General features: G+C 51.8%; 1 protein-coding gene across 1 annotated transcript in view; it reads left to right on the forward strand.

The window, feature by feature from the left end:
* The window catches only part of LOC112399290 (uncharacterized), an 89,005-nt gene that overhangs the window by 38,148 nt on the left and 23,646 nt on the right, over window positions 1-27,211 (forward strand). The window contains exons 17-33 of the mRNA XM_024744364.1: window positions 5,182-5,490; window positions 6,155-6,384; window positions 6,460-6,597; window positions 7,601-7,678; window positions 8,195-8,312; window positions 8,363-8,484; window positions 9,888-10,241; window positions 11,084-11,443; window positions 12,595-12,948; window positions 14,892-15,023; window positions 15,900-16,043; window positions 16,137-16,253; window positions 17,863-18,070; window positions 20,682-20,848; window positions 22,283-22,395; window positions 23,434-23,515; window positions 26,875-27,012. Of these exons, the coding sequence (XP_024600132.1) occupies window positions 5,182-5,490; window positions 6,155-6,384; window positions 6,460-6,597; window positions 7,601-7,678; window positions 8,195-8,312; window positions 8,363-8,484; window positions 9,888-10,241; window positions 11,084-11,443; window positions 12,595-12,948; window positions 14,892-15,023; window positions 15,900-16,043; window positions 16,137-16,253; window positions 17,863-18,070; window positions 20,682-20,848; window positions 22,283-22,395; window positions 23,434-23,515; window positions 26,875-27,012 (3,164 nt within the window). The remainder of the gene's footprint in view (window positions 1-5,181; window positions 5,491-6,154; window positions 6,385-6,459; window positions 6,598-7,600; window positions 7,679-8,194; window positions 8,313-8,362; window positions 8,485-9,887; window positions 10,242-11,083; window positions 11,444-12,594; window positions 12,949-14,891; window positions 15,024-15,899; window positions 16,044-16,136; window positions 16,254-17,862; window positions 18,071-20,681; window positions 20,849-22,282; window positions 22,396-23,433; window positions 23,516-26,874; window positions 27,013-27,211) is intronic.

Raw genomic sequence — 27,211 nt, forward strand, 5'->3', positions numbered from 1 at the left:
CTGGAATTTCCCACTTCACTTTCCATTTGCTATTGCCACCTTGAACTCTGTTCTTTGATTCTTTAATCAGTAAGACCATAGATTTCTGTGTGAGTTTTCTTCAGCCTGCATGGCACCAAAAAAGAGTAAAAACATACAACTCAACTATTGCTGGTCCTTTCCTTCAAGTTTTTTTAACTCCCCTCCACTGTCTGCCTGTTTATGGTCAGTCTCCAGCCACTTCAGGTAACTGTTTCATATATTTTGTCCAGAGTGTACAATTGTTACCTTGGGAGGGTTGGTCCATTTAAGTGTCTCCACCATTAATGGAAATAGAACTTCTCCTGTGTCCTTTTGACATGTCCCTATCATTCCTTGACCACTTCCTTCCTTTATGACCAAAAAGATGTTTCAATCTCATGTTGTATTTTCCCTGAGATGGAATAAGTCATTTCTCCAAGGATTCCTGGTTCCTTTTTGTGCAAAACGGTATTTAGAAACTAAGATCTGGGTTCTAGGTGTATTTACTCCTACTGAAGTATCTGTCTTTCTAGGCCTTCTCAATGGACAGACCAAGAAAATATATGTATGTGTACATACATGCACACACACCTATATCTGTCTATCTACAGATAAATAAGTTTACAACCATTAGTCCTTAATTCCAATCCATCATCAAAAAGCTCATTCTGTTTCTTCCCCCTTTTCATATTTCTTATTCCCTTCTTCAACAGTAAGAAACCTGGCTCCAATTATTCACAACATATTTAGTTATTTCTTCAGCCCTAGGATACATAGAAAGTAGTCAGAATTACTAACCCATACCTTTGAGGAAATAAACCCTTTTAACTAGAATTCAATATTTGTTTAGAGTTCTTCTTGTCTTTGGCCTGAGGGTATAAATCTAAACACGGTGTTTATTTATTTTTAAATATTATTTATTTATTTATTTCGTTGTGCCGGATCTTAGTTGCGGCACACAGGCTCCTTAGTTGCAGCAGGCGGGCTCCTTAGTTGTGGCATGAGAACTTTTAGTTGCGGCGTGCATGTGGGATCTAGTTCCCTGACCTGGGGTCGAACCTGGGCCCCCTGCATTGGGAGTGTGGAGTCTTATCCACTGTGCTAGGAAAGTCCGCAAACACGGTGTTTAAATGTTAGTTGGAGTTAATCTCCCACCCACCCCGTGTGATGCTGTAAATCATTCGAAGTACAATTGGTTCACTGGTTTCTGTTTGTATTCCATTTTCAGGTTCCTCCTATCTTTATTGATTTTGTGCATTTATTTTTCGATTATGTGAAACATTAACAAGTTTCCAAAAGTCAGAATTATACAAAATGGGATCTTTTGCCCAAGCATCCTTGACCGTAGCACCCTAGCTGGACATCTGTCCAGGGCCCTGTGTTTCAGAATCTAAAGACTCTGCTTTCCCACCTACCTTGGGGGAATAGTATCATTCTCTAATCTTAATATTAACACTGACCCTCCTAATTCCTAATTGGTTAAATTGTGGCAAAACCAAATTGCATAATAAAATACCTGTCTAAAGATCAAATGACACGGGTTTGAAAAAATTTAGATACAATCAAGCAGCGTGCTGTTCTTCTCAAGTTTACTTTGAGTTACACTGATGGTCTCCCCTTCATCTTTCTGAAGTTTATCATTTGCAGCTGATAACTAACAGACCCTCATGCTGATCTCTTAACACACATTGCTTCTTTTTTTTTTGGCCATGCCATGTAGCATGTGAGATCTTAGTTCCCTGACCAGGGATTGAACCTGGGCCCCCTGCAGGGGAAGGGTGGAGTCTTAACCCCTGGACCAGCAGGGAAGTCCCCCGTTGCTTTTTTTTTTTTTTTTTTTTTTTCGGTATGGGAACCTCTCACTGTTGTGGCCTCTCCCGTTGCGGAGCACAGGCTCCGGACGCGCAGGCTCAGTGGCCACGGCTCAAGGGCCCAGCCGCTCCGTGGCATGTGGGATCCTCCCGGACCGGGGCACGAACCTGTATCCCCTGCATCGGCAGGCGGACTCTCAACCACTGCGCCACCAGGGAGGCTCACATTTTTGAAGGCAATTATTGAGGTATAATTTCTTGGGGTACAATTTACATATGGGGAAAACCCCTTCAAGTTTTGATAAACTCATACAGTTGTGTACCCACCAACACAGTCCTGATACAGAATAGTTCCATCACCCCAAAAATTTCCTTCCTGCTGCTCACTGTCATCAGCCTTTCCCCCATCCCCTGTCCCTGGCAACCACTGAGATGTTGTCTGTCCCTATGGTTTGGGCTATTCCAGGATGTCACATGAACTGGAATCATACAACACGTAAGCTTTGAGTATGGGATCTTTTGCCCAACATAATGTGGTTGAGGTTCATCAAAGTTGTATGTATCAGTAGTTCTTTTTCCTTTTTACTGGTGAGTAATATTCTATTCTATGGATATACTGCAGTTTATCCATTCACAGCTGAAGGATATTTGAGTTGTTTCCCATAATTTCCAATTATGAATAAAGCTTCAATAATCATTGGTCTATAGGTTTTTGTGGGAACATATGGTTTCATTTCTCTTGGGTGAATACCTAGGAGTGGGATTGCTGGGTTGTATGGCAAGTATATGTTTATAGGAAACTGCTGGACTGTTTCCAGAGTAGCAGCACCATTGTCCATTCCCACCAGCGATGTGTGAGCGTTCTAGTTGCTCTGCATCCTCGCTAGCAATCTGTACTGGCAGTTTTTGGCTTTGGGTTTTTTGTTTGTTTCTTTGAATCAGTCGAATTGTTTTTGTAGTTGTATCTCATTTTGGTTTTAATTTGCATTTCCCTAATGACTAATTTTGTCGAACATCTTTTCATCAGCTTATTTGCCACTTGTAAATCTTTTTTGGTGAAGTGTCTATTCAAACCTTTTGCCCATTTAAAAAATCAAGTTGCTTGTTTTTTGTTATTGAATTTGGGAATCTTTTATACAAGTCCTTTATCAGATATGTGTTTTGAGAATATCTTCTCCTGATCTATGTCTTTTTATTTTTTTAATGGTGTCTTTTGAAAAGTGGAGGTTTTAAATTTTGATGAAGTCCGATTTATCATTTTTTTTCTTTTGTGAATCATGCTTTTGATGGCGTATAAGAAATATTTGGCTGAGGCCACAAATTTTTCCCTCATTTGTTTTCTAGAAGTGTTATGATATTAGGTTTTAAAGTTAGGTCTGTGGTTAATTTTATTTATCTATTCTTGAAGTACAGTTGATTTCCAATGTTGTGTTAGTTTCAAGTGTATAGCAAAGTGATTCATTTTATATATATTCTTTTTCAGATTGTCTTCCATTATAGGTTATTACAAGATATGGAATACAGTTTCCTGTGCTATATAGCAGGACCTTGTTGTTTATCTGTTTTATATACAGTAGTGTGTATCTGTTAATCCCAAATTCCTAATTTATCCCTCCTTCACCCTTTCCCCTTTGGTAACCATAAGTTTGTTTTCTATGTCTGTGAGTCTGCTTCTGTTTTGTAGATAAGTTCATTTGAGTCATTTTAGATTCCACATATAAGTGCTCTCATATGATATTGATATTTGTCTTTCTCTGACTCACTCCACTTAGTATGATAATCTCCAGGTCCATCCATGCTGCTGCAATGGCATATTTTATCCTTTTTTATGGCTGAGTAATATTCCATTGCATATCTGTACCACATCTTTTTTTTTTGAATTTTATTTATTTTTTTATACAGCAGGTTCTTATTAGTTATCTATTTTATACACATCAGTGTATACATGTCAATCCCAATCTCCCAATTCATCACCCCCCCACCCCCCCCCCTGCCACTTTCCCCCCTTGGTGTCCATACGTTTGTCCTCTACGTCTCTTATACCACATCTTCTTTATCCATTCATCTGTTGATGAGCACTTAGGTTGCCTCCAGGGCTTGGCTATTGTAAATAATGCTGCTATGCGCGTTGGGGTGCATGTATCTTTTCGAATTAGAATTTTCATCTTTCCTGGATATATGCCCAGGAGTGGAATTGCTGGATCATATGGTAACTCTATTTTTATATTTTTCAAGAACCTCCTTACTGTTCTCCATAATGGCTGCACCAGTTTACATTTTCACCAACAGTGTAGGAGGGTTCTCTTTTCTTATATGGTTAATTTTGAATTAATTTGTGTATATGTTTGGGTAAAGTTCACGGTAGTTTTTTCACATGTGGATTTCCAAACAATTCAGCACATTTGTTAAAAAGACTATCCTTTTCCCGGTTAGTTACCTTTGCACTTTTGTCAAAAATCAATTGACAATTTGTGTATGGGTCTATTCCTCGATTCCACACTGTTCCATTGACATTATTTCACACTGGTTAACATCTTGTAGGGCGTGGTGACATAGGGCCCTAAAATGTAAGGAATTTGTAAAACGATGATTTCAAGATTCTGCGAGAAATTTCCATCTGTATAGAAAGTGCTCTGGACTCTGTGATAGAGATTAGCAAGAGCTCTATGTCTGGTAGCACGGAACAAGGGTGTCTAACCCAGCTTGGGGGTGCAGAAAGGCCAAGCAAGGCTTCTTGGAGGTGGTGACCTCCGAGTCAAACCTTGAATGAAAGGAGAGAGGTATAAGGGCACTTGAACCACGTCAAGACCCTACTGGAGCCCAGTGGGGTCAGGAGATGTAAATGGTTCTGATAAAAGCAAGAATTTCTCTAAATGCATGAGTTATGTATTGGAATGGGACTAGCTTAAGGGTGTGTGGGACTAGCTTAAGGGTGTGGAATCTTTTTCTCAAGTGGGTGGAAGAGACCTCTGAGCAATTTTTCTCTCCGTAGAATTCCAGGTTGGACCCCTTGAGGCTTTCTGGGTCTCAGTTTTGTTGTCTGTAAAATGGGGGCTTTCTGTCACTTTGATCTGTGACTCTCCTGAGCAGGATTCAGCGCTGGTGTTAACAGACACGCCTTATCAGGCTTGCTGCTTTTTGGCCAAAGCTCTTTTATTTGTGAATTAGCTTGCTTGGTCCTCGGAGCATCCTGCAGGAGAGGTGGTTTAATTTGGTCCATTTCCCAGATATGCTCTCTCCGACATGAATTAGAATTTTATCATGGATCTAGGAACTTCCTGCCCCAGGATTCTTTGCCTTCCTTCCCAAAGCAGCCTAGTACCCTGGGCTGACCCCCTTCTTTGTATGGGCTCTCTTCCATCCTCTGCAGGTACCATCAAGGTCACTGCCGACTCAGCTGTGCTGGGATTCCTCTTGCGGGACAAGCATGAGAAGGCAGGGAACAGCACCAGTGTGCACAGTGTGACCTGCATCCTTGTCCAGAATGGCAGCCAGGCCTTGCCAGGAGAGCTCCAGCTGAGGGGGCGACTGCAGGCCCAGACGGGGAGCCTTGAGGGCCAGGCCAGCCTCCATGCTGACACGGCCAGCCTAGCTCTGGGTGGAGTCTGCATCTGGGGCCCTGGGCACGGCGAGCTCTCGGTCACACTGAGTCACAACATCAGCACCTTGAGTGAGGCAGGTAGGAGGAGTGGATAGGGCCCAATGGCTTCCTCCCCCAAAGACTCCCAGGGCCTGAAGCCTAGGGAGTTAAAGGAGCCCCCAGTCCCCAAACCCACCTTCCAGCTCTATTTCCTCCCCCTACCAGCTTCCCCCAGTGCCTCCATCTTCCCTGGGCTGTTATTCAGCCAGAACACTGGTTGCTACCCAGTACAGACACACCTCCAAACTGGAGGCAGGCGCCCTTGCCACTGGCCCCTCCCCCAGGACTCCCCGCCCCCAGTCTGGCTTCTCCAGCTTGGAAGCCTGGTCTAGCAGGGCCTCCAGGATGTTCTCGGCACTGTGGTTAAGAAATAGCTTGGACACCCCCAGCTCTAGCTTCTTGGGGACATTTCCATGGGACCTGGGGGCGCCCAAAGGTGCAGCAACAAGAGGAGAGCACAGGATCAGACCCCTGTTCCCCTCGTGCTTTCTGAGAGCCCATGCCCTGTCTTTGGGGAGGTAGGAATCCAAAGGGGACACGGGGCCTATCACTTGCTAGGTGTGGCCATTGTAGGTAGTAGGTGGGAGCTGGGGGGTTTGTCTACCTCAGGGCTCAGGGGACCCTCCAGAGAGAAGGAGGGCTGTCAGTGACCCCGTTCTGGCTCCCGTGTTGTGTACCATCTTCTGGTTCCTCTCATCCCCAGGACTCCCCTCCCAGGCAGAGATGCTTCTACTGCACAGCCACGTGGCTTCCAACCTCTCAGTGCACGTGACGCTGCGTAGTGCAGAGCGTCAGCTGGATGCTGCGCTTGGCCTGGAGGGCCCGGTCACCAGCGCCCTAGGCAGCCGGCTCCGTGCCAGCCTTGGCCACACGGTGCCCGGCCTCAGGCACCGGGGCCTCCCCTTCTCCGTGGACGGCCGCGGGCACTTGCAGGTGGGTGAGGGGGCTGGGCCCGGGCCCCGTGGGGGCAGTGGGCCTGAGAGACACCCACAGCTTTGCTTCTCCCAGAGCGTGGGACCCAGTCTGGCGGTCGCGCTGGTGGTGAACGTGGATGGCGATCAGCTTCGTGTAGCCCTGCAGAGGAGGGGAGCCGGCGGCCGCTGGGGGCTGGCCCTGGGGCTGCACCACGGCCTCTCAAGGCTCCAGGTAAATGACCCAAAGTCCCCATTTGGGCGGGGCCCACTGCCTATGCAACTTCTCTAGTCACCTTCCCAGCTCCCACCAGCTTGCCCCTCCCACCTCCCTAGCCCCTCCCACCAGTTTGCCCCTCCCACCAGTTTGCCCCTCTCACCGTCCCAGCCCCTCCCACCTTCCCTCCCAGCCTCTCACCAAATTTCCCATCCTCCTTTCCCATCCATACTTTCTCCTTTCCTCCCACCCTCTCCTCCCATCCATCCACCCTCCCTTCCTTCCTCCCCACCCTGCCTTCTACTCTTCTCTGTCTTCTGTCCACTTGTCCTCCTGTCCCTCTGTCAACGCTCCCTCCCCTGCTCTCATAAATGGAAGTGTATTTGAGGCAGCTCCCTCAGAGGCACTCTGGGTCTATCTAGTAAAATGAAAACTGCTGAGACTCTCACCCTTCAGCTCGTGTTCCTGGTTACCTTCCCTGGAGAAACCCGGAACACTAGACAAGGAAACACACACACAGCTGTCTTTTGCATTGTTCTCAAGAACAAAAGGCAGGAAACCACCTCTGGGCCTGGCACAGGTGTGGCTAAACCATCCAACGTGTCCGGGTGTCAGGGTGAGCGAGCCAGCCATGCGGCCCGAATCCAGCCTGCTTCATCACTTACCAATTGTGCGACTTTAGTCCAGTTGCTTACTCTTTCTGTGCCTCAGTGTTCCCATCTGCAAAATGGGACTGTTAATAATCCCTGCCTCCCACGTTTACCTTGAGGATCAGATGAGGAACCCGTTAGAACCTGGCACTCAGGTTACTTCTGTTTTTTTCTGGTTACTTCTGTTTTTGACGATTCTGTGGGTTAGCACTTAGGTCTGCACAAACCTCTCTGGGGGTTATCTTCCCAGGGAGGCCTTCACAAAGGAAGATGGGGTCAAGCTGTATCTCAGTACTCTGTCCAGGGTTAAGATCGGGGAGAGACACCTCATGCCTACACATGCCCCCTACCCACCCTGCTTGTCTCCCTAGGTCAACTGCAGTGGAGACGCTTCGCCTGCCCAGCTGTCAGGGCTCTGCTGGGGGGACGTCACTGGGTGGCCTCACGAGGTACAAGGGTCTCTGTCACAGGCAGGGCAGGGTGGGAGATGGTGGTCTGCCTCCGGGGGGCTGGGGTGGGCACAGGCTGAGCACTGGGGGCTGCCTGCTGGATGGCTTAGGGCCTGTGGCCACTGCCAGGCCGACCCACATGGTCCCCTCCTCCAAGCCCTTCACGTCCCCAGTAACATGCGTCTGGGCTCCCAGCCCTGAGGGGACCCAGCCCAACCTGACAGCAGATGGGTGGTTCCCTCTGTAAGCACACTTAGACAGGGACCCAGAATCCAAGTGTTTCAAGCCAGCCTCTGCCACGGGGAGCTGGGCTGGTGACAGGCATATCTGGGTCTTTCGAGGGAGACAGACCGTGGGGCTCACAGGCACACATGCTGCCCAGGCTGGGGCACAGCACAGCTTAAGTAGCTCTGAGCTCTCGCGGGCCAGGGTGCAGGTGGATAGTAGGTCCTCTCCTTCGAAGGCAAGGCATGGCTGGGAGACCTGAGCGCAAGGCCCGGACTCCCTGATCTCCAGCGGGGCCCTGTGGCTCCTGGGCCAAGAGCTGTGGGTGAACTGGACATGGGGCGGCCACTGGGGTTGCCTGCGGACCTTGTCAGTGCTGCCCTGTGGGCAGCTGAGCGGGCAGCTTGTGGTAGGCCTGGCTCAGCTGAGCTCTCAGTCCAGTTGGCTCTGGGGGGCCAGCCAGTGAGCACAGCCCTGAGGACGGCCTGGGGGAGGAGGAGGACAGAGGTTTTTCTGCTCCTGAGGATCTGCTCCGGGACCAGGCAGACATGAGCCTGGAGGTGCTGAGTGGATGCTGCAGGGTATCTGGCCTGGGGCACTGCCTGGGGGTCCTGGGAGCTGGTGCTATGGGCTCACCGCCTGGCTGTCCAGATAGAGGGAACATGGCCTCCTTGGGAGGACTGTTTCTGCCAGCTTCACCTCTGTGAGCGTAAAAGATGCAGTACTTTCATGCCTCCAGCTTGGCAGTGGTAGCAGCTCCACCCAGTATAGGGACCAGAAAATCAGACCAACAAAACTTCCTGCCCAGACCTGCCACTCACCTGCTGTGTGACTTTTAGCCAGGCGTTAACCTCTCTGAGCCTCAGCCTCGTCATCAGTAAACTGCAGGTGGCAACACCTACCTTACACTGTCGAGCATGAAATGGGCCAGCGCATGTCAGGTGCCATCTCAATTTGGTATCTTCTCTTTTGGCATCGTTTCAGCTACCAGGGAATCATGATCTCATTTTACAGATGTGGAAACTGAGGCTCAGGGAGGTGAAGTCACCTTCCCAAGGTCACACAGTGGCCTGAATGGCAGGAGGGTTAGCCAAGAGAATTGAGGATGAAGATTGAAAGGGTCTTATTGAGCTAGACAGATGGGCTGCCTCCCCCCAGAGGAAACCTAAGACCGAGGGGGCGCGTGGAGTTAGCAGCTACACCTGTGAGAAAGACTCAGGGCTGGGGCGCGAGGGTGACTTCGGCAAAGACTAACTGAGCGGGAAGGTTAGGACAAGAGCCATGAGTGGACAGCCCTTCCCTCTGAGAGCCGTGGTCTGGAATGCCAGGAAAGGGCTGGAAATTGGGCATTCCTTAGTCCTAGAGCAGGTCAGCAACGTCCAGGCGGGAGAATCCGTGGGCTGTGCCCCGTGGGCGGCCACCCCGAGCTCCGTGGCTCCTCTGTGGCCTCCATTTAGCTGTGGTGGGGGTGATACGTGCATTCACCCTGTCGTCAGTGGTGCTGTCCCCACCCCAGGTGGACAGATGAGCACTGGGTGACAGGAAAGGGCTGAGAGCAGCTCCTGGTTCTGTCACGGGCGTGCAGACACTCCAGGACCCCCAGATACACTACTTAGAGATGCAGTGACTTCCATTCGAGGCGTTAAGCGGGACGTGTCCAGACCAGAGAGGTTGAGAGGCCCGAGGTTCCATTATGGAAAAGAGAGGAGGAAACGGGAGGGAGGACCCAGAGGCCTCATGGGGAGCGGGCATCAGGGGCCCTAAAGTGCTCTGAACGGTCGAATTTCTTGACTCCCTGGGAGGCCGGTTTCAGCTCTTCAGAGAGAAGTGCTTCACGTGAGCATCACCTGTTAAGGGGTGGTGGTGGGTGCCCCTGGGGGATGGGGGCTCCCTTAACCACCTGTGGACAGGCAGGCGGTGGACACACTTGGTGGGGTGTTGTAGGGACACCCGCTCGGGCTCACCTTGCCTTTCTTGGCGGCAGAATCCAGCTGTGCTTACCTTGAATGGCTCCTTCCTGGTCCACGCCTTTGGGGCCAGCCTGGCGGCTCAGGTATCTTCTGGGGACACTTTCGCCCGGGCCCACGTCCACACAGCCTGCGGCCGCCGTGCCTGCCTGGACACCACCCTCCAGCACACATGGCCTCCACTTCAAGCGCTGGGGGTACCCCCCGACAACCACATCCGAGTGTCCGTCGGGGGAGACGAACCCCCCAGGGCCCAGCTGGAGGTGGCCCTGGGCCCATGCACCCTGACTGCCCATGGGGACGTCGGGACAGAGGCCAACACCACACGCAACTGGACCCTGGCCCTGGTGAATCACTGCCCCCTGCTGGAGGTAAGCCCCCACCCCACCGGTCAATGTAGGTTCCCGCCTCCCTCCACAAGTTCTTAACCGCCTGCTGCATGCCCAGCTCTGCACTCAGCATGAGAAACTTTAGTCTTTTTTTGCCGTTGTCACTTGAATTGGGGGACTCGTTGACTACAAAGCTTTGAGCCAAAAATGGGACCAGAACTGAATTTTCTCCCCTTTTGCAAAGGGCCTTCCCGAGACACGGGTTCCCTTCCTTTCTGGGGCTCAAGTTGATTCTGTTCTCACATCTCACTTCCCCCGTTCCTGGGGTTGAGGCTCCGGGAGTGGTACTCGTCAGGCACGTGTGCTGAGTGCCCTCTGAGGCCCCTTCAGTCCTCAGCCCTGGGAGGAAGGGGCTGCTTGTACCCCTCCTTTCATTCCCATCTTGGGTCCCTGCCCCCACGTGGGGTGCGTCCTGGGCCCCAGGGGAGCGAGTTGCTTAAGGTGTCTGCCCTCCAGCCAGTGAACATTGATGTTAGTGATGTATTTCCAAGAGCTGGTGCTTTCTCGGTGCCTGGCTCTGGGCTCACAAGTATTAACTTTCTTACATCTCCCAGCAACTTATGATGCTATAAATCAACTCCCATTTTAGAGATGGGTAAGCTGAGGTTGCAGGTTGGAACAACCGAGTTAGTGGTGGAGCCAGAACTTGAGCCCAAACCTCTCCATGGGATACCCTTGGTATCAGTGACCTTGCAGAGGGAGGTGCTGATAGAGTTCAGGCTGTGGGTCCACCGCTGCCCTCTTTGCACCCAGGCCCGTCTCCAGCTCCCCCACCTTGGCTTCTGGAGCTGCCCCTATATCTGACAATTTTCTCCATATTCCAGGCAACTGGAATCCCACAGGCCCTGCACTCCGAGGGCCGCCTGAGCTGGGGACCCTGTGAATTCGACCTGGCCGCAGGCCTCCGCAGTGACCACGGAGACGCCCACCTGCAGCTGGCCCGTACCTGCGGGGCCCAGCCTTCTGCCCTGGGGCACCTGACCCACTCCCTGCCCCTTCTGGGTCGCCTGGGCCTGCCGCCCGGGAGTGCCATCAGCCTGACTGCCCGGCCCGGCCCCCGCACCAGCCACGGCTCCCTGGCCCTCCGGATGGGGCCGTGCCAGCTGCGGGGTGTGCTGGAGCAGCAAGCTGAGAACCATAGCACATGGACACTGGCCACTGAGCCGGGCTGCCCGCTGCTGGAGGTGAGTATGGCGGGCCAGCAAAGTGACTGGAGAGGCAGCTTCCAGAGCCCCTGTCAGCGTGAGGCCTGAGCCTGGCTGACACTCCCGTCCAGGGGCTTCCTAAGACCCCAGCTACTATTTCCCAAAAACCCTGTCGGATACTTGGTTCCTCTTATCACTAATCCCGCATTCCCATTCGGCAGATGAGGAAATCGAGGCTGGGAGAGATTAGAGGCACGCTGTGAAACTAAAGGACCACAGATTCAGAATATAAATTCTGAATATAAACTCTTATAAAATTCTGTCTTCTTAGTAAAATTCTGAGGGCAGGAAGGGAATGAGGGAAGCTGTCCTCAGCTGACAGTGGGGAACAGTCACATCTTGGTTTCATAACCTGTTAAAAACCACAGGCTGGGTTTTATCTGAGCTGAGAGATGGTCTGAGAATTGTCCTGTGATGTTTGGGGGAGGGGAATCCCTGACGCTGGAGTCTGGGTCAGCAGAGAGGACTGGTGCCCTCGTCTCAGTGGGACAGGTCACTCCCCTGTCTCCTGACGGAGCTTCCTGGGCACAGAGACAGGGTCTGGTCCACTCGGCATCCCTGAGCATAGGGCTGGGTGCCCACGGACGCTCTGTCAGTGTTAATCAGGTCAACACAGGATTGGGCCATGAGACAGTCGTGCATCACGGGATATATATATAGTGCTATAGAAGAACCTGAATTCTTTCTTTTACTTTCTTTTAATTTAAATTGAACCAGCCCCAGTCTGAAGCACAGACTGAAGACAGATCAGGTTCAAACCTTGGCTCTGCTACTTACTAGCTATACGACCCTGGACAATGACTTCGCCTCTTTGAGCTTCAGTTTTCCCATCTGTAATATGGGGCTATTACCTACCCATTTCAGAGCCATCAGATAGGGTGAAGAGAGAACATTCTTGTGAGTTACTCAGCCTGAGGCTGTGCACGTACTGAGTGTTTTACGATGGACAATTGTTGTGTATTACGATTGCTGCCGCAGTTACGATTGCTGCCGCAGTTTGTCGTTACCGTAATGGGGGAGGGCCACGAGTTGGTAGGCAGGGCTGGAGGGGTAAGAGGGTAGAAGATGGAGAATCAGGGTCACTCCTGATGTGGGACCACCTTCCGACCCCGCTCTCTGCGGTCCTGCAGGGCCTGGGCCTCCCAGCAGGGCTGCAGCTCAGTGGCTCCCTGCAGGCCTCAGGTAGGGAAGCGGAAGCTTCAGGGGTCCTCGCAGCGGCCGGCCAGACTGCCTCCCTGACCTTGGCGGTGGCCCTGCACCCATCCGAGGCCACACTTCGAGCGAAGATGAGGCACACGCTGCTTTCACTGCACTCCATTCCCCCAGAGACCTCGCTGACCGTCCAGCTTGGGTGGGAGGCCGCACACCAGCTGGGCCTGGAGCTGCACGCGGGGGCCTGCGAGCTTTGGGGCAGCGGCGAGCTGCAGCTGGACCCCTGGCTGCAATGGCGGGTGCTGTCCGAGAGCTCCTGCGAGGCCCTGCAGGTAGGTGTGCCAGGGGTGAGCAGGAGGGGTGGGCACCAGAGTCTCCAGGGGACAGGACGGGCCTCCTTTTTGACCACTGCCCAAACCAGAGAGATCGGGTGAACCCTGGAGGGATGGACTCCTCAGATACTTATTGAGGAGCTCCTCTGTGCCCTGGACATACACCCATAAACAAAGCAGATATGAATGCCTGCCTGGGGCAGACTGGCAACCCCCAGAATAAATCACTGAACTGTGGAGTGTATCACACAGTGGTGAGGGCTAAGGGGAGAGAGAAAGTGGGAAAGGGGGGCGTAAAAAACAGGGCAGATATTGCAATTTTATAGTCGGTCAAGATTGGCCCCAAAGACAGGATGACGTTTGAGCACAGACTTGAAGGAGAGGAGGGAGTAGCATTGTTTTGTGTCTGGGGAAAGGATATTCTAAGTATGGCCAGTGCAAAGGCCCTGAGGCAGGGCTGGAGAGGGAAGGGCATTCTCTAGGACTGGGGTCAGCAACCCATCTCTATAAAAGTTCATATAGTAAATATCTTTGGCTTTGCAGGCCGTTCAGCTGCTGTTGTAACTGCTCGGTGCTGCTCTTGTAGTACAAATCTCCATAGACAATATGCACTATGTGGGCATGTCTGTGTTCCAATAAAGCTTTATTTACAACAGGCAGTGGGCTGGATGTGGCCTGTGGGCCATTGTTTGCTGACTCCTGTTTTATAAAAAGCCCATGGGGTGGGAGCACACTTGGATTCAGGACCCATCACAGAGGACTGGATAGAAATTGCATGTGGGTGTGAGAAAAAGAGGGGAGTGGATGGCGACTGTGCTTTTGTCATACATGATGAGAGGTCTGGGGCTGCTGTTCTCCGAGTGGGGAGAATGGTGGATGGAGGAGGAGGGTTGGGGAAGTGGTGTCACCAACTCCAGGCCTATTTTGGATGTGTTAAATTTGACAGGGCTCTTAAACGCTCAAGTGGAGATGTTGGGGGCAGCTCTCGAGTCGGGAGGTCGGCTGTGGTCTGGACTGGAGGGCTCCACCTCTAGGTGGTCACATTTAAAGCCACAGACTGGCTGACATGGCTGTGGGGTAGGTGGAGACTAAGCGCTCAGGCTGCAGAGCTGGAGGGATGAGAAGGAAGTGGCCAAGGGTACCAAGAAGAACAGGCCAAGAGGAGGAGAAACGCCAAGGGAGAAGGCTGGGGAGGAAAGGACTCCAAGAGGAGGGAAGGGTTACCAGAGTCGAACGCTGTGTCAGACAGGGAGAGTTGGGCAGCCGACCTGGGTGCTGGGAAGGCTGCCTTTGAGGCCGGGAAGCGCCAGACTCTGAATGGCAATTCTGCCCCGTCTCTGGTGACCTTGAGCAAATCACTGTTCCTCCCTGGGCTTCAGTTTCATCATCATAAACGGGGTGCAAAGGCCTCCTCCTCTCTCAGGATTAGACGAAACCACACTGCCGATGTGCCCTGGGATGTGCTTGCGGGAGCAGCAGAGAGAGTTGCCCACGTGGGCCAGCCTTGCAGGCTGCTTCCTGGACAGGCTCCCGTCTGCCTCTTGGGAGCAGGTGTTTGAGTTCTGTGCGCCTGGGAAGGCGGAGGGGATCGGGGAGGAGAGGTGGGGAGATGCACGTTCGCAGCTGCCAGTGGTTGGAAGACTCTTGGCCAGTTGGTTTCACAGGATGTGGTTCTCTTGGGTATAAAGATGCGATCCTCGTAGTTTGGGGAGGTGGAAGGGGGTGGGGGAAGCTCGTTGAACTGTGCAGGGCTACCGATGTGGGGACCTTGGGCACTCTGGGAACCTGATCAAAGTCACAAGCCCACTCCTGTAGAGACTTTCATGGGCACATGCCCCATTTTGTGGTCAGTTCAAGGGGGATTATAGCACCCCTCCCTGATGCCCACTTGGGACCCCACCCTAGTTAAGAAGCCCTGCTTCCATCTCCTTAAACCCCTCCAGGCCCTGGGGGTCCCGGGTCGAGTGGATGGCTCTGGCTACATCATGGTGAACTCCGTGGCTGTGGACGCCCAGGTGCTGGTCACCATGGATGCCAACACACTACGGGGGCTGTTCATTCTCAATACCACCGAGGTGAGGGTGTGGATGGGTGGGGTACCCAGGGTGGCCTGGGAAGGGGTGCTGAGGCCATGTGCCCCCGAGGCCCGAGGAGAAGCATTTGGATACCCGCGGAGCTCCAAAGAGGACCCTGGCACATGAGAGCATCAAGGTCCACGAGTAGAGGAATGAGGCTTCCAAGGAGAAGTCCCTCAGCTGTCCTTTCCCCTTCCTAACTCCCCAGGAGCCACCGTTCATACGACTTCTTTAATGTCATGTTCATGGAAGCACACAGCGTGCTCCCTTTTGCATCTGCCTTGTTTTGTTCGACATTATGTTTGTGAGATTCACCCACTCTGTGTTGATTATCCTTTTTCACTGCTGTATAGTATTCCATTGTGTGCCTCTATCACAATTCATCTATCTATCCTATCCATTAGCACTTGGACAGTGTCCGGTTCCTTATTGTATATTATTTTATTAATCACATACGTGTTTTTATTTTATTTAAAACTGTTTTTATTGTGTAATATGCATAACAGAATTTACCACCTTAACCGCTTTTTAGTACACAGTTCAGCGGTATTAAGTATGTTCACATTTTTGTGCAAACATCACCACCATCCATCTCCAGAACTCTTTTCATCTAGCAAAACTGAAACTCTATACCCACTAAACAATAACTCCTCATTTTCCCCTCCCCCGAGCTCTATTGCTTTCCTTCCTTTTTAAGGCTGAACAGCATAGCTTTGGGTGGATGGACCAGATTTTGTTGATCCATTTATTCATCAGTGGACACTTGGGTTGCTTCCACCCTTTGGCTGTTGTTACGAGTGCTGCTATGAACACGGGTGTACAAATATCTCTTCGTGATATCTCACACGAGTCTTGGTTTCTCTTGCTCTATTGTAGACCCAGCAGGAGGTGAACTTGCTGCTCACACACAACCTGCTTCAGCCCTTGGCCCTCCCAGCCCACGTCCTGCTGGACCTGACCACCGAGAGGCTCGGGCCCAGCTACAGACACACCCTGCGGGTTGGAGTGGATGGCAGACAGGTGGGGGCTCTGCTGACGGGGCCTTGGGGGACTGGGGGCTGTGGGGATGGCCCAGCCCAATGGCCCCAGTCCCACGGTCATCCACCCTGACAGGTGTCCGAGGAGCTGACCTTCACTAGGTGGCCGGAGCACATCTCCCTAGACTGCACGTTCCAGCACAACATCCCCACACTGCAGACGCTGTGGGTGGAGGACAAGCTGGGCCTGCAGGTCAGCCTCAGCAAGTACCAGTGATAGTGGAAATCATTCATTCATTCATTCATTCAACAAACCTTTCTGGAAATACCTCAGAGACAAGGGGATGGTAGAACAAGGTTCGGACCTCCCTCTGAGCCTCAGTCTCCTCATCTGGAAATTGGGGATGCTAATATTCATTTTCCTTGCCCAGCCATGTGCCCCGGGGCTGTTACACACTCTCCTCCTCCAGAGCTCCCCGCGCTCCCAGCAGACCTGGCGCTTCTCCTCAGCCCTCTTTTTCCCTGTTTTCCACACACACTCCTTTCGTGGGCTCATCCAGTCTCACACCAGTGCCATCTCTGCACTGCCATATCCCCCATTTCTCCCTCCACTGAACCCCAGACCCATAGACCCACCTGCCTGCTGTATCTCCACTCAGATGCCTGGCAGGCACCTCCGACTTGACTGTTCCAAACCAGACAGGCCAACACCCCTGACCTGCCCCTCCCCGTCTCCCCATCTCGGCAAATGGCACCTCGTCCATCCTTCCAGTCGTGCAGTCAAACCCTTGACGTCAACCTGGATTGACCAGCCTCCACCCAGAAGCCCCCCAAGAGTCACCTCATTAGCACAAAAGACTCTCCTATCACCCAGGAAATTCTAAGGGACTTAGGAGCTCCATGTCAGATGCTCCTGTCACCCCCATCACTCAAGAATTTACAAGGGTACAGGGGCTCTGTGTCAGGACTGGGGTCAAAGACCAAATATTAGCAGGAACCGGGGCAGAGACATCTATATCTACATCTTCTTATTTTACACCCTTCCTAGCCTCTTCCCAGCTTCCTCTTTTCCATCATCTTCCCATTGTTTGACATGTGACGCCTTTGACCTTGTCCTGGTCTGTCTCCCACTGCTGGTGTTTAAGCTCCACGGGGTCAGACATTTCTGTCTGTCGTGTGCATGACAGTATCCCTGGGTTTAACAGGGCCCAGCGTGTAGTAGGTGCTCAGTCAGCATCGTTGAATGATGGAGTGACACTTCCCACTTTATAGAGTGGGTGACACAGAGCAGTGAGGGGCCTCGCCACCTGTTGCCACGCACTGCGTGTTCGGCCAGTGATGGCTGCTGTGCTGTCGTGGCTCCAGTGATTAACTTACGTACATATGGTGGGGAGGTTGCGAACTCAAAGGCCTTTGAGGGCCAAGGTGTGTATTTTTAACTTTTTGAAAAAATTTTTAAAAGTTTTATTGTTAACTTTTTTATTGTGGCAAAATATGTATTGACCATTTGAACTATTTTAAAGTGTACAATTCAGGGGCGTTTAGTACATTCATAAATGTGTGCGACTACTCTCTAATTCAGAACGTTTTCATCGCCCCAGATGGGAACGCTGTACCTGGTAGCAGTCACTCCTCAGCAGGCAGAGCCCCTCGCCACCAGCAAAACAGCACACGTGTAGTTGGCCACGTGTAACCCAGTTGTTCCTCCAACCTGCTTCCTTGAAGGGGTCCTGGTTCTTCCCATCCCAGCGGCATGGGCATGGGTGGTACAAAACCCCAGGGTTTGTAGGAGCTGGTGCCAGCTGGGCTGGGCTGATGCTCTCTGTGCAGGGTGGTCCAGCATCTCCTGGGTGTCATTCCAGGTCTCCGTGGACGTTCACGACAGTGACTCTGGCTTTGAGAATTCGGGACGCGTCTCGGCAGGGGCCACGTCTCTGAACTACTCTGTGAGCTGCCATCACCGCGATGGGCGCCTGGAGCTTTCTGGCTGGAGTGAGCATGACAGCCAGGCCCTATGGCAGGCGGGGTTCCCAGCAGAGGCCCGCATCAGCGCCGAGCTGCAGACACGCGGTAAGGCCACCAGGCACTGCCCATGGATGAGAGCTGGCTTCCCCCATGTGGGGACTGCCCGCCAGCCTAAGGCCCAGTTGACCCTGAGCTCCAGGACTAACCAGGACACCCTTGGCCTTGGAGCCGCACTCCTAAGGGAGCGTCTGTTCACTTCCCAGGGCTGCCAAAGCAACGTACCATAAACTGGGTGGCTTAAAACAACAGAAGTTTATTCTCCCGCAGTTCTGGAGGCCAGAAGTCAGAAATCAGGTGTTGTCAGGGCCATGCTCCTTCCAAAGTCTTCAGGGGAAGATCCTTCCTTGCCTCTTCTAGCTCCTGGTGGCCCCAGGTGTTCCTGGGCTTGTGGCTGCATCACTGCAATCTCTGCCCCTGTGTCTCTGCCTCTTCTCTTCTTTTTATGAGGATGCCAGTCATCGGATGAGGGCCCATCCTAATCTAGCACCTCATCTTGGCTTGATTACCCCTTCAGAGACCCTATTTCCAAATAAGGTCACATTCACAGGTCAGGGACTTAGGACTTCAACATAATTTTTAGGGGGAAACAGTTTAACCCATATTGGAGGAGGAAGTGAAGATGACAGTGATAAGAGCCACCATTGATGGAATGCTTACTGCATACATACCAGGCAAGTCCTCAATACACAGGAGCTAAGGGAATCTGCTCAGCCATCCCATGCACACCAAGGGAAAGTTGAAGCCCCCAGTGGGGCCTTCAGGCCCTCAGGAGCCACACCGTAACCTCTGACCTCTCTCCTGGCCCCTGCTCATTCCACTCCTTGATGTTCCTCCAGCGCATGAGGCTTGCTTCTGCCTCAGGACCTTTGTACAGGCTGTTTCCCTCTGCCCAGAATGCTCTTCCCCACAGTCACTCTCTCACCTCCTGTGGGTATTTCTCAAACGTCGTCTCCTCAGTGAAGCCTTGCCTGCTCCCCCTATTTATTTGCACCCCCACCTCTCTCCAGCTCTCCCCATCCCTCTCCCTGGCTTTGTCATTCAAACATACTGTGTAACTTACTTTTTAAATATCTTTATTTCTCATTGCCTGTCTTCCACTCACCCCACACTAGAATGTACACTCCACAAGGACGGGGATGATGTTTGTTTGCAGAGTGACAGATAGTAGGTGTTCAATTAATCATCTGTTGAGTGAATGTGTGAACATATGAGAGAGGGGTTAGTAACACCATCCCCGTTCTGCAAGGGAGGAACAGAAGTACAGAGGTCGAGTCACTTGTTCCGGGCTACACAGCTGGTTAACGATGAATCCAGGTGGTATGACTCCAGAGCCACCCTCTGACCCCTGTGTAGATTGTGGAGATCAGGATCCCTGTGTGTCCCCGAGTCCCTTGGGTCATCTTCTTCTGGTCTCAAACTCTTCCATCCTCAGCTCTCAGCATCCGGTGGGGTGGGCGGGGGCCTGGATCGGACAGGCGACTGTCTCGGTGTGCGCTGACCTCACAGACTGCTCTGAGGAAGGGTTTGTAGGGGGTATGGGGGGAAAGTAATAGGACAGTCGTCCCAGGGATAATTTCCACACTCCAGTTGCCCGGGGCCAGGAGGCCTGGTGTGCTGGCCTCCAGCCAGGGTGACCTCTCACCCCCCACCCACTGCCGTCCCAGTCCCTCAGGGGGCGTTTTCTGCCTGGCATCAGCATTCTTGGTGACTTCCCACAATCTGGAACCTCCCCGGGCAAGAGGACTTGGTCCCCTTCACTGTGTGTCCCCTCATTCCTCATGCCCCCACACACACATAGTAGGTGCACGTGGTTGAACATTGCATAACGAAGGAAGGAAACGACCCCTTCCTGAGACCTACTATGTGCCCCATGCACAGGTGTTCGCAGATGTGGTATCTCAGTTGATCTTGGCAATGTCCCTCAAGGTGGGTGGGCTGTGCCCACTTTATAGGTGAGGAGATTGAGGCTCAGAGCTGCCAGGCTTGTCTGTGTCTGCCAGAGAGGGCCACCCACCCTGCTAGGCCCAAGTGGCAGGTGACAGGGCTGGGCCAGATCCTGGACTCTCCTTTTCTGGAGAGTTTTTACCTGCTGTGAAGATGAGGGGCAGCCCAGCGGGAGGCAGGGGACTGGAAGAGATGCCCCTGTGGGGTGGGAGGGGACAGAGACCCTCCAGCCTGGGCCAGGCAAGCTGCAGGTCAGTATTATTTGATATTGATTTGATATTTGATTGACCCTGAAGAGACGCATCATTGGTTTGTTCATTCCCTCAACAAGTACCGGACACCTATGATGTGTCTGGCTGGGGCTGTGCTAAGTGCTGGGGTTATAGCAGGGAATGAAACAGACTAAAGGCCCTCCCATCATGGAGCTGACCTTCTGGCAGGGGAGAGAGCAGGAAGCGCTGGGAGGTACTTTAGATGGGCAGTCATGGGGGGCTTCTCGGAGGAGTTGTCCTATCAGCAGCGACTCCAGTGAGAGAAGGAACTGGCCAGGCCTAGACTGGGGGACGCCTCCTGACAGATGATGTCACTGGGACTCAGAGAGGTGAAACACTTGCCCAGGGTCAATCCCACTGGTATCCTCAGGGTGCGACCCTAAACTGGGAAGGGAGGTGAACCCCAGTCTCTAGCAGCCTTTGCCATTCTCTGCCTTTAGAGACCCAGACCCAGGCCTGTGTGGTCCTCCAAAGTGGGGATGGTGGGATCAGCGTGGACGTGGCAGCCCTGGTGGCCTGGCCGGTGAACGGCCCTCTGGAGCTGGTGGTGAATGTCAGCCACACGGCGCCCGCTCTCCGGAGGCTGGGCCTGCCCTTCGCCAGCCAGGTGAGGAGTGGGTGGCCAGCCTGGGCAGGGGCAGGCTCCCTCCTAATTCTGTCAACTCCCATCCTGTTCCCGGGAGCAGAGGACCACTGTGTGCACGATTGACCGGGATGCTCTTGCCTTGTGTCTCTCCAGCACTTTACAGTTTGTAAAGGCTTTATTAATAATAGTAATAATCGTAACCAGTGTCTACTGAGTGACCTCTGTATTCCCAGCTGTGGGGCTGGTGTGGACTGGCCCCCTGCATCTCTGTGTTCCAGTTCCTGATGCTGTGTCCTTTCCGCCCTTCCACTTTTTAATCAAAATCAAAATCAAAGCTCAGCTTCCATTTGTAGAGCGCCTACTGCGTGCCCGGCACCATTCTAAGGGTTTTATATGCATTGACTCATCACCTGACACCCCAGCGAGAGGCAGAGCGGCACAGTTGTTACGGAATGCCGTCTCTGGAGGTCAGTCCCAGCTCTGCCTTTTGCTGGCTGTGTGGCCTTGGGCAAATTCCTTAACCTCTCTGTGCCCTCCATCTCCTCATCTGTGAAATGGGGATAGTAATTGTATCGATAATGTGGGGGTTGTGAGGATGGAGCGAGGAATACCAGTAATGCACCTGGGACGGTGTGTGGCTGGAGCAGATGCTTTAGAAGCTTTTGCTGCTCTGGTGGTGACGGTGATGGTTGTAAGTAATAATCATCATCATCTCTGGGTCACACATGAGCGCCTAGGTGACCTGCCCAAGGTCACAGAACAAGTAGACATCAAAATAGGGACTCAGACTTGGTACGGGGCCCTTCCCTGAGATGCTCGCCGCCAACAACCTCTGAGAAAGGAAATGTGCTGTGGCCCCACTGCATGGCGCCGTGTCCCAGCCACTGTCATTTGGTGTGAACTCACCTTGCTTGGCTGGGCCCTCCCACTCCCCCACGAGTCACAGAGCGCACGCATCAAAGCCTCTTTTCCAGCCTCCTGTTTTGGACTATCCAGCAATCCCCCTGCCCCTCACTGCACTCTCCTGTGGGAGGAGTCCTGGAGGGCCAGGATGTCACTGTTCACAAAGAGGGTCTGTGTCACTGTAACCCACAACGGAGCAGCCCGAGCTCCCTTCTCCCCTGACTTCATCTGAATCCCCTTTTCCTGGCCTCAGGACCGGGTGATGGAAGACCCGTGGGGAGGTCATTCTTTGCCGACGTCAGGGGCGCAGGTCTGCACTGGGAGCCCACAGTAGGCAACCTGGGCTGCAGTAAGGGAGCCAGTCCAGGCCCTGCCCAAGGGTCCTCACCGTCCAAGAGGTTGTTAGATGGGGCCAGGCCTGATGGGCGTCTGCCACGCCGGGCTGGCGGGGACAGGGACATGCTGGGGCTGTGGAGCATGGCCTGGCCTGTGAGGGTCCTCAGGCCCCTACCCTCCCCACACCTCACAGCCTTCCCCCACATCCCTCTTCAGCTCATGTTCTGGGAGCTCTGGACAGAGGAGGAGATGAGTTCTTCCCTGCAGCTGACCTGTGATTCTCAAGCCTGCCTGGTCTTCAACATCCGTGGCCAGAACCGGGTGCTCAGGTGAGGGGGGCCCTGAGAGGAGAGGAATGAGTGAGGGAGACCACAGCTGAGCACTCCTGACCTACAGCCCCACTGCACAGGTGTGACAAGGGAGGCTCAGAGAGGCCAAGTGACTTACCCAAGGTCACACAGCTGATAAAATATCTTTGACCTCTGGGGGCAGGGCATGGATGAGGAGTTCTTGGTCTCACAAACTAAATGCATCCCAGGCCTCGAGTACATATTAGTAACTATTACAGCTCTGCAATCCAGGGACCTACTGGGTGCCGGGGTCGGGGGTCTTACAGTCAGATGAAGTCAGGTGGCCAGTGGTTCTCACCTGGGGGCGAGTGTGCCCACCCAGGAGTGTTTGGCAATGTCTGGGGAAATGTCTGGTTGTTACGACTCGGCATGGGATGCTACTGGCTCCTAGCGGGCGGGGGCCAGAGGTGCTGCCAGACTCCTGTAACGCACAGGTCAGCCCACGACACTGAATCGTGTGGCCCAAGGTGTCAGCTGCGCTGAGGTTGAGACACCCTGGTGTAGAGGCACCACCAGGCCAGGACAGCCCCCAGGGCTGGCAGCAGTCGGGAGCCATGAACACCCCAGCCTGAAGAGGCAAGGAAGGGGTGCTGTGTGCACAGGGCTGCTGGGAGGGAGCCCGGGTTTAAGTCCCACCGTCTACTCTGCTGAGCCTCCACTGGCCAAGCCCGAGGGGGCCCATCGGTGGGTCTCCAGAAGACGTGCCTCCCGGTACCACCCAGCCCCTGTGCTGAAGGGGAAACTGAGGGACTTGCCCAATGTCCCTGCCCAGGACCAGGCAGAGGCCAAGCTGGGATTCAAACTCAGGTCGCCTGGGAGCAGGCTGCAGCCCCGACCATTACAACCCATGGCCCTCAGGCCTCGGGGCGTGTGAATAGCCCTTTATCGGCTATTCTGCTGCTGTGTTCCTGAGTCTCCACCCCTCTGCTGGGGAGGTTGGCTTGGTCCTGACCCGGCCCTGGAGGCCCTGGACAGGGTGCCCTCAAGCCAGACCTCTCACATCCTCTTTCTTTCCAGCAAAGAGCTGCGGCTCTCAGGCCGGCATCACCTCCCCATCCTCCTAGGCTGCTGCCCCAGCAGAGCCTCAGCCTCAGCCAAGGTAACTGTGTCCCCGCCTCCCTTGAGCTCCTAACTGGTTCCAGATGCCCTGCCCGAGGCGGGTGTGGAGAGTGTTAACACATCCACATCTGTCTGCCGGCTGCACAGGCCCCCGTGGGCGACTCTCGGAAACCCCTGGCTCCAGCTTTCCCAAACAGGCCCAGGTTTACATTCCTGGGCTATAGCCCCTGCGGCCCCCAGCCGGGCCCACAAGACCCTTAGGAGCCAGGGGAGGCTTTGCCCGCCTGGTGCCTGGTGCCACCTCACCCGGCCTGGCATGCTCCTGGTCGCTGGATCAGATGACGCAGCCTTTGAGCTGAGCCAGCATCACCTCCCAGGTGTCCCGTCTGCCTTCCCACGGGTCTTTGCGTGTCTTCGTGCCCTTGTCCACAAATCCCATTTTTACCTGAAACCCCCAGCATCTCCCGCACTCATGCATCTGCCCTGTGTGTAGCATCTGGAGGTCCTGGGGGAAGACAGGAGGACCCATGAGGCCCACGATTCCCCCTCCCTCCGTGCTGCTGCCATTGTTTATTTCTGTCTGCCCCTCTTCTCCAGATCAGGAGATCCTGGAAGGTGTGCCCAGCACCTGGCACAGGGCCCAGTACGTAGTAGGTGCGTGTAGTGAATGAATGAAAGAATGAATGAATGAATGACAGGATGTGTAAATGAGTGAGTGATTACAATCACCAGCTGGTCACTTCATTATCCCACCAGCCACCCAGTTTTGTTAAAAGCCCTCCCTGCCCTGGGCCAGGCTGCCTTTGTTTACAGAGCACCTACTGTGTGCCAGGCCCTGTACCCACACATCACACAGAATCTCAGTGCTCCCCAGATTTCACTGCACCATCATTTGGGGAACCTCTTAGTTTTCCCCTAATCTTTATTTTGAATAATTTCCAACCTATAGAAAAGTTATTGTAGGACAGTGGATATTTACCGATCGGTTTTTTCCCGTTTTATTGAGATGTAATTGACATACAGCACCGTATAACTTTAACATGTACAGCATACTGATCTGACTTACATCTGTTGTGAAATAACTACAGTAAGTTTAGTCGACATCCATCATCTCATAGAGATACAGAAAAAGAAAAGGAAAAAAAAATTATTTCCTTGTGATGAGAACTCCTAGAATCTCCTCTCTCTCTTTTTTAAATTAAGTTTTATTGGAGTATAGTTGATTTACAATGCTGTGTTACTTTCGGCTGTACAGCAAAGTGAATCAGTTGTACGTATACATATATCCACTCTTTTTTAGATTCTGTTCCCATGTAGGTCATTACAGAGTACTGAATAGAGTTTCCTGTGCTCTACAGTAGGTCCCTATTAGTTATCTATTTTATATACGTGTATATATCAATCCCAATCTCTCAATTTATCCCTCCCCCCCTTTCCTCCTTGGTAATCATAAGCTTGTTTTCTGCATCTGTGACTCTGTTTCTGTTTTGTAAATTGGTTCATTTGTACCTTTCTCTTCTCTTAACCACTTTCAAATGTACCGTCCAGCAGGGTTAACTGTAGCCATCCTGTTGTACATACATCCCTGGTATTTATCTTATATCACCAAGTGTTAATATCTTACCACATCTTTCTATTTATACTTACATATATTATATACATTTGTATATTCGTACACATATTTTCTGTATTATTGTGAGTTAATATTGAGTTGTTTCTGGAGGCATCTCTTTACTCCTAAATACTGCCGGGAGTATTTCCTATAACAAGGGTATTTTCTTGTATAACACAACAGAATTACAAAATTCAGGAAATTTAACATGTGACATAATACCATTATCGAATATATGGTTCATCATAAAATTTCCCAGTTGTCACAGTCATTCTTTTGCAATAATGTTCTTTCGAGCGGTTTTGTTTTGTTTGTTTTAAATCCAGAATGCAGATCAGGATCATCCAGGGTATTCAGTTTCTTAATCTAGAAATTCAGTTTCTTAATCTGAAATCTCTTCAGTTTCTTAATCTAGAACAGAGGTCTGCAAACTTTTACTGTAAAGGGCCAGATAATAAACATTTTAGCCTTTACACCCAATACCCTCTCTGTCGCAACTACTACCATTGTAACAAAAGAGCAGCGATAGACAGTATGTAAATAAATGGGCATGGTCGTGTTCCAATAAAACTTTATTTACAAAATCAGGCAGTGGGCCAAATTTGGCCCAAAGACTGACCCCTGATCTAGAAATTCTCTTCCCACCGCCTACATTTTATTATTACACTTTTCAGACACTGAAAAATTAAAACAATTTTATAGTGAACACCCACGTACCCATCACCTAGGTTTTTTTCATTCATATTTTGCTCTACTTTATCACATAGTTCTCCATCCTTCTTAATTTTTGATGCATTTCAAAGTAAGTTGCTGATATTGATATACTTGCCCCTAAGCATTTCATTGTCATTAACCACATTAAAGAAGAACTCCTTCATTGCACAAGGATTTACTGTGTAGCACAGGGAACTATATTCAGTATCTTGTAATAACCTATAATGGAAAAGAATCGGAAGCTGTATACCTGAAACTAACACAATATTGTAAATACGCTATAGTTAAGTTTTTAAAAGAACTCCTGCATTGACGACTTTGCAGTGTTCAGGAAGTTGTTTTGCAAAAATCTTCCATTTGAATTTGTCAGATTGTTTGTGTGAGACATGATTCAGGTTGAACGTTTTTGACAGGGGCGTCACTAAATTAAAGATGCTTCTGGAGAGCTCTTAAGAATACCAGTTCTTGACCCAGTTTCCAGAGGCTCTGTTTTTATAGGTCTTGGGTGGGGGCCCAGAATCTATATTTTCGGCAGGTACCCTAAGTGATTCTGCTATTCAGCCAGCCTGGAAGTTAGCACATTATTTCATATAGTTTTCATATCAACCCATTAATAAGGTAGGTATCATTATCCCAATTTATGTGATAAGAAAGTGAAGGTGGTTATGGAACTAGCTAGAGGTCATTCATTCCATACCTGCTAGAGCCCGAATTGGGGCCCTGGTCTGTTTAATGCAATGCTTGTGTGTTGTCCTCTGCAGTAGACTGCCCCCTGCTGTTCACAATGGTAATACAACTAGAATTCTTGCCTGCCCGCCCCAGGCTGGTAGCTATCTACAAGTCAGTGTTAACAGCATGAAGGGCACAGGGAGATTGTTGTCATGGCCACACCTGGTGGTCTAAACTGAGGTTCAGGACCCTCCCGTCATCAGAGTTTGTCCCATCCAGGGAGCTGTGCGTCTTTCGGGTCCGGGGCTGTGGGAGGCCGAGCTTGCTTACAGAGCCAGCATCTTCCTCAGTGTTCCGTCAGAGACTTGGATGAGGAGATCTGACTTGCTTTTCTTCTGGCCCAGCTACGATACTCTGAGGGTGGAGCCGAGAGCACATTTGCCTTGATGGTGGAGGAGCATCATTTCCACGTTGGCTCCAGGCTGGTGGCTGCTAAGAACAGTCTCACCAACATCATCACGCTGGAACAGACCTTCCCCCAGGTGCGTGGAGGAGGCTAGAGCCAGGGCTAGGGCAGGCTGGGAGGCTCCTGGGGCAGCCCTTTGAGAAAAGAGGAATTGTCCTGGTTCCTGGGAGGATACAATGTAGGCAGAGCTGTGATATGGGCAAAATTTGCTGGAATGGATTCTCAGCTGGCCTCTGTATCCATCCATCCTCCCTCCTTCCCTCCCCTCCCTCCCT

This window comes from Neophocaena asiaeorientalis, unplaced genomic scaffold, assembly GCF_003031525.2.
Source record: "Neophocaena asiaeorientalis asiaeorientalis breed wild unplaced genomic scaffold, Neophocaena_asiaeorientalis_V1.1 scaffold91, whole genome shotgun sequence".
NCBI classification, from domain to species: domain Eukaryota; kingdom Metazoa; phylum Chordata; class Mammalia; order Artiodactyla; family Phocoenidae; genus Neophocaena; species Neophocaena asiaeorientalis.